A 6317-nucleotide genomic window follows, 5' to 3' on the forward strand; every position below is an offset into this window, starting at 1 on the left:
ACTGATCTGCGTGTTTAGCGTGCAGATAGGAAATCCCATGATTCAGTAACTCAGGACGATCCCTGGAGTAGTGTGCGTGTACAAAGGACTCTAATGAGTGCGAGGACGAATTTGCAGCTTTGAATCACGGACAAAGTTACTTCTTCGTCGCGGTCGTAGAGAAAATTTTAACCGCGCATCCTGTTCAAGGCAGCTGTTCTTATTCGCCATCGATATTATTGTATCTGTAGAAAAGAGGAAACGTCTATTCACGGATAAAAGGATGGTACCATATGACATGGGAAATTGGGAATTGAGTTTCATCCCACCCTCCATCGACACATATGCAAGCTTTCACAGTTCACGCCAAAGCACGTACGACTCAGCCTCGTGCGCTTTGGGAAACTCGTGGCAACGTGTAATACTACCAAGTATGGATCATCTCTGTATTGACGTTCATCCTTCAGATGCTAAGCCACATCTGCTGCTGTTATTTCCTGGTTTGGCTTTGGCAAGTGAGCAGGGGGATGGCAAGGCCTGGAAAGTGCAAAGGAGAAAGAGGGTTGCATCTGGATTCTGGCCGGTATCTTCTTTTACTTTTGCTGCCTGCCTCCCGATACGAAAAAACTGGTGCATGTGATGGTATATAATCATGCATGAATTTGACCTTTGTCCTGCATTAAAAGGCAAAAAGAAAAAAAAAAAAAAAACGAAAACAGAAAGAGAAACCCTGACACGACTCTCTCTTTCAGGGAACTTGTTCCTGAAAAGGCTGAAAATATCATGCAGTTGCGAAATCCAGAGCTTAGAACTTCTCCGGCCCTAGTGTGATGTCTCCTGCCGATAAGCAGATAAAAGAGGCCCAAGCAACTAAAACCCCTGTCCGGCTTACAATTCTCGTGCCCATTGCTCTCCACCTCCTCGGCTCCTCCTAAATGCTGACGCGGGACGGAAATGCGTCCCGTTACTATTGCTACTGATCCAAGGCATTTACCCTTTGAACCAATTGAAAATGTTTTGATGTTTGATTCGTGGGGCGTCCCTCTTGCCAAACTAAAATGACCAAGAACCAGTATGAACCCACCCACATCGTGGACGAATCTGAGAGTATACATGAAAGGAGAAGTTTTGAGTCTTTTTGCCACTGAAATGCAGATCGAAGCTTCATTGAATTGCAACTCACATCACGACTGAAAGACTGCTCTTCTTCAAGCCTAAAGCCACATTCTTTACACGTACGTACCTACTGGACCCAGCCACGTACAAGTTTGTTACAGAGATTTGATCGAAAGTCCATAGCATTATAAGGCGTGCAATTATATATAGAGAACCAGCCACATCTATAAATTTACGGAGTCAAAGGGGTTATTAGCAGATTTAAAATAAACAGACGCGAAATAGAATGGAAAAGACCAAACTAAAAATAAATTTCCATCCACGCTCAGCATACCAAGGAGATAAGAAACTGAACAGAATTAAAACCAGTAGCAATTCAGAGGCCGGGGGGCAAGGGGGTGGGAGTTAATTAAAAATAAAAAATAAAAAATAAAAAAAAAGGGAAGCCTCACCAAATCATAAAAGAACTCTATACACGGTTCCTATGTTACAAGATAGGCATGTGTGAGATATCAGACGGAATAGAAGAGGCAAAAAAATGCATTATCAACTTCTAAACCCAAAGGGGGACCATTTCTTCGACGTCTCTTTCCTCGTCCTTTTAGCGTTGGGGTCAATCAGATTTTCAAGCGATTTGGCCTTTTTGTTTCGGGACCTGCCTGCTTCTTTCAAGAGCTCAGCTAGCCGCTTCTTTTCATCATCAAAATCAGGATTTGCTGTGCCAAGTTTCTCTTCTCTCAATTTCAGAACATACTCAAGGATCTCAATTGCATCTTCAACTCTGCAAGTTTAAGAAAAAATTATGAGAGAAGCCCTAAGATGAAAACCCAGAATGGAGGTAAGTTCAGGCCAAACAGATGCAAGGAGGAGTTCAGCAGCTTCTCGTACTAGTTACTAATTCTACAATTATCCACATGGATAGCTGGCAGATGACTTAATGCGCACCAGTTACGCATTTAATGATCCTAAATCTTGGCAGGGATTAGTTGATGTTTTAAGCAGAAGCAAAAAGAAACAAGACCAAATCCAGAATTTCAGAATTGAAGTATTAAATTGGGTCACGACCAAAAGTAGTTATCTTAGAGAGAATGGGTGCACTTTTACATCAGATGTATAATCAGCCTCCCACTATACAAGTCTGATTGAAGAACTGAGTGCACATAAAGCTCCAGAAGCAGAAATTTTTCTCATGCTGCAATTTGGGTATATTATAAATTAGCAATTCATATGCAAAAGTGATTCATTTCATCGGACAAATCCCCTAGCTTACTGCCTACATCAAATCCTGGATAGAGAAGCATGTATATCCACCCAATTCAGAACCCGAGCGTCATCCCATTGTCAATAGCTAATCACCTATCCCAACAACAAACAACCTTGTTTCGATAATCCTGTACCAAGAGCAATTGGCTATAAAGGCAGTAATATGAACCTAGGTCATGGCGCCAAGCATAATATGATTCATTTTTAACAGAAATTTGATACAAGACATCATAAAAAAGAATATTTTTCAAAAACTTGAAAACAAAATATTACCTTCCCATAGCATCATAAGTTGCTGCAAGATTGCTATAGACACCAAGCGTATCTTGATGACAGGGGCCGACCTCCTGTTCAAGTATCTCCCTTGCTTCTTCAAACAACTCAGCAGCCTCATCAATTCTAAACAACTGTACACAAGCCAAACCCATTTGGTTTAAGACAACACCAAAGAAGGCCGATTTCCTCTCACCACTGCCTCTTAGTTTTACTACAGCACTCTCAAAAGAGCTCCGAGCTTCTTCATATCGTCCAATCATGTATAACATTACACCCATCCGTGCTTCTATTCCAGCAATTGTACTTTGCTGCCCCGGTTTGTCCTCCAGTAATTTCATTGCCTTCTGCAATAATTTTAGTGCTTCCTCAGGTTCATTGAATAATTCGTAAATGGCAGAAACTTCTGTCATCCCACTTGCAATCTCTTCTGCAGTGGTACCTGGAACAGGTTTTCCATATATTCTAAGAGCATTCTCACAATAGGACCTGGACTCCCGCAATTTCCCAGTCTTGTAGTATAAATCAGCTAGCCTCACAAAAACAGAGGCAACTAAGGGGTGGTTGTCACCCTTGGATGACTTGAAGACAGTTAGTGCCTTCTGGTAGGAGAAGACAGCCTCATCAAACCGAGATAGGGACAAGTAGACGTTGCCAATGCTAACATCAATAGCTGCAACCTCATTTTCTTGTCCATTGGCAATCATTGCCATGCTAGCAAGTACAAGATGTTCAAGAGCTGCTTCATAATCTCCTTTAGCCTCACATATGAGAGCCATCAACCGACGATCAGCAGCCTCTTCTAGAGAAGCAGGTGGACTGTGCACCCGGTGAATTTCAAGGGTTTTCTTGCACAAATTCTCGGCTTCATCGAATTGCATTGCTTGAACATAGGCCTCAGCTAAATACCTGTGCTAATCGAAAATATATAGCACCAGCAAAACATATCTCATCTCCATGAATAAAATAAATAAACAAAAGTTATTTATGATGCACAAAAGTTATTTATGATGCACAAAAGTTAATTGTTATACACGTAAGGGTTAGTGGAAAGACATAGAGTGCATTAATGACAAATAATTGACCATAAGGAAATATCATTTAGGGTATATAACTTATAGCGGTGCAATTAATCACGTTTTATTGATTGAACATAGAAGAAAAATTTTTTTTCCTTGTTTCCAGATATTTCATGATCCCCGTTCTTCAAAGTTTTGGTAGTGCACATTCTTTTTCTTTCTTTAACTTTCAATCGAAGTTTCCAGGTTGCGAGTGACAAAAAAAGAGACACGATGATTTTGGAACTTCAAGTTAGGTAAGCAAACCTCTTTTAATAACGTGTCCTTGTACAAGCACACTCTCATATCCAACATTACCAAAATGCTATATTCTCAACCACCAAAAATGTACTAAAACTAGAAGGCTCAGCAATGGGACAAGGTTTATTTTATACCGATGAAAACACAGTACCCAATCTTACCAAATCCCAATTGTCAGCCGAGAATAAATTTGCTCTTCAGCGATCAAGTCAAGTTAGTCCACTCTGGCTCCAAAGAATGCCAGATATTCTGAATTGCAAAAAATAAAAAAATACACCCAGAAACTTCAAAACTTCCTTTCTAAGAGGTTAAAAATCAATGTCCGTGGCAGGTTCCTAAATTTTCTCAACAATCATCGATTCAGAGCAAAATAAAATTCCCAAAACATTGTCATAATCTTTCAGCATTTCACATTTACTGTGATCGAATGCAATAATACTCAACAGATAAAATACAACATAATTAGTAATCACATCGCAATAATAACTAGCAGGAATTGGTACATGAATTCTTTTAAGAAAAAATTACCGGCAAGTCTCAGCAACTCTGGGATCCGTTTCTCCTAGTGCTTCCATTTGAATTTTCAAGCCTTCCTTATAACAGTCAATCGAGCGATCCAGTTGTCCGAGCATCGAATGCGTGTCTCCCAGCTGCATATACCCAGAGAACGCCGCCAGGGAATGATCTGCACCTCTACTGGCCTCCGGAACTCTAATAGCTCTCTCCAGAACCGGAATCGCCTCCTCAAACTTCCCTAAGCTGCAATAGATCGCCGCCACGACATGCAAGCTCATGGCCAGATCCAAACTGGGCTCGCCGCCAACCGCGCACTTCTCGAACGACTTGGCAGCTCGCAAGGCGTAGTCCAAGGCCTTGGTCGGACCTTCACCAGAAGCAATCGTGTCACGAGCGAGCTTCAACAGAAAAGGGCCGAGATCCGGATTATCAAGTGAAGTCTCGTCTATGACGGTCTTTTCGGGCGGCGATTTCTTCTTTCCGGAGCTCCGATCCGGAGACGGCTTAGCTCGCGAAGTAGAGGGGGAGGGGGAGGGAGGTCGGCGTTGGGCCGGAGTGTTGGTCTTGACACTTCCTGGTTCGGATCTCTCTGGGACGGGTCGGGTCTGTCCGTTGCTATCCTGGGGTAGCATGATTCTTAGCGGCGGAGCTTCCGGTGGCGTTTTCACCGATACTAGCCCCGGCATTGTAAAAATTGTCCAGCAAAAATGTGAACAATTATTAGAGAAACTAAACGGCTGCGGTTTATTGACAATGGGTGTTTATGTAGTGGGAGAGTAACGAAGAAGGAAGGGGATTAGAGTGAATAAAAATGGATTAGGAGTTAATTAAATGGCATTAAAAGTAAGGATGGGGGATTGAAACGCGCTACCATTTTGTTTTTGTTGGTTGCGACTGAGAACTGAGAAGAGAGAGAGAAAGCGGTGGTGACTGGTGAGCGAGGAAAGGATCGGAGAAAGGAAGGAAGGGATAATAATTACGTATGCAGTGGATTGGGGGTGGATTAAGAGGCGTCCAGGTAAAGTGGGGCCCGGTGGTGAGAATGGGGTCTATTGTCTTGATGACATGGTTGGAGCAGGCAGTTAGGTGGTGACAGACTGATTGTAGTCAGGACAATTTTTCCCTTATTTGGTAAACAGGACAATTCTCTGATCATAATTGGAGAAATCTCCCTTGTGTTTGCAAAATTAACAGAGGCCAACCCAATTATAGGCGATATATTAGCCAACGGAATGTTATTAAAAAAAAAATGGAAGTGCAGTATTCCAAAACTAGGTCAAAGCAGCCTCTTCTTTATTTTATGGTAATTCGATGTTTAAATATCAATTGAAGGATGATAATAACAAATTCTAGTCTTGTCTTAAAAATTAAGGGTGATAAATACTCAATTAAGCATTTGTCTGTTTTTAATCAACAAGTTAAATACAGTACCATACATGTATATAAGAAGCATATAATTTTCAAGCAAAGTCAGTTATGTGATGGCCCTTAATTTGTAGCATATTTTTGTTAATTTAATTAACAATTAAATTTTAACGTCAGATTGAAAATACTTATTTTCTCGCCAATATCATAAACTGCATGACTAACTCTTCCCAATTATTTGGGCAAGAAACTTGTCTTCTTGAGAAAAAAAAAAGAGCTTTCAATTTATGGGCAAAAGTTAGCTCGGATGGGTTACTTGGAAGAAGATTGTGTAGCTCAAGAAAAATAATTTGAGCAAAGGACTTAAAAAAGAAAAAAAAAAAAAAAGGCTAGTAGGAGTTAGTCGGGGAATTCTAAAAATTAGGAATGAGGTCTTTGTAATTGTACCAAAATTCATGAGAGGTGATTGCAATTAAGATGTCTTGG

General features: G+C 40.9%; 1 protein-coding gene across 1 annotated transcript; it reads right to left on the reverse strand.

Moving 5' to 3' along the window:
- Positions 1-1397: 1397 nt before the first annotated feature.
- LOC113702661 (protein KINESIN LIGHT CHAIN-RELATED 1) lies at positions 1398-5457 on the reverse strand. The gene is made up of 3 exons (XM_027223772.2): positions 4479-5457; positions 2632-3540; positions 1398-1876 (listed from the first exon to the last, which is right to left on the reverse strand). Exons 1-3 carry the CDS (start codon positions 5150-5152, stop codon positions 1642-1644), a joined length of 1818 nt encoding a protein of 605 aa, XP_027079573.2. The 5' UTR covers positions 5153-5457; the 3' UTR covers positions 1398-1641.
- Between the last annotated feature and the right edge of the window lie 860 nt (positions 5458-6317).

The sequence above is a fragment of the Coffea arabica genome, chromosome 8c (genome assembly GCF_036785885.1).
Source record: "Coffea arabica cultivar ET-39 chromosome 8c, Coffea Arabica ET-39 HiFi, whole genome shotgun sequence".
NCBI lineage: Eukaryota > Viridiplantae > Streptophyta > Magnoliopsida > Gentianales > Rubiaceae > Coffea > Coffea arabica.

Bases quoted from the DNA above. Each gene is read 5' to 3' on its own strand.
- LOC113702661 (XM_027223772.2), bottom strand. From the start codon at position 5,152: ATGCCGGGGCTAGTATCGGTGAAAACGCCACCGGAAGCTCCGCCGCTA. The intron at 3,541-4,478 runs GTAATTTTTTCT...CGATTAGCACAG, and splicing joins AGAGTTGCTGAGACTTGCCG to GTATTTAGCTGAGGCCTATG. The intron at 1,877-2,631 runs GTAATATTTTGT...TTAAACTTGCAG, and splicing joins ACTTATGATGCTATGGGAAG to AGTTGAAGATGCAATTGAGA.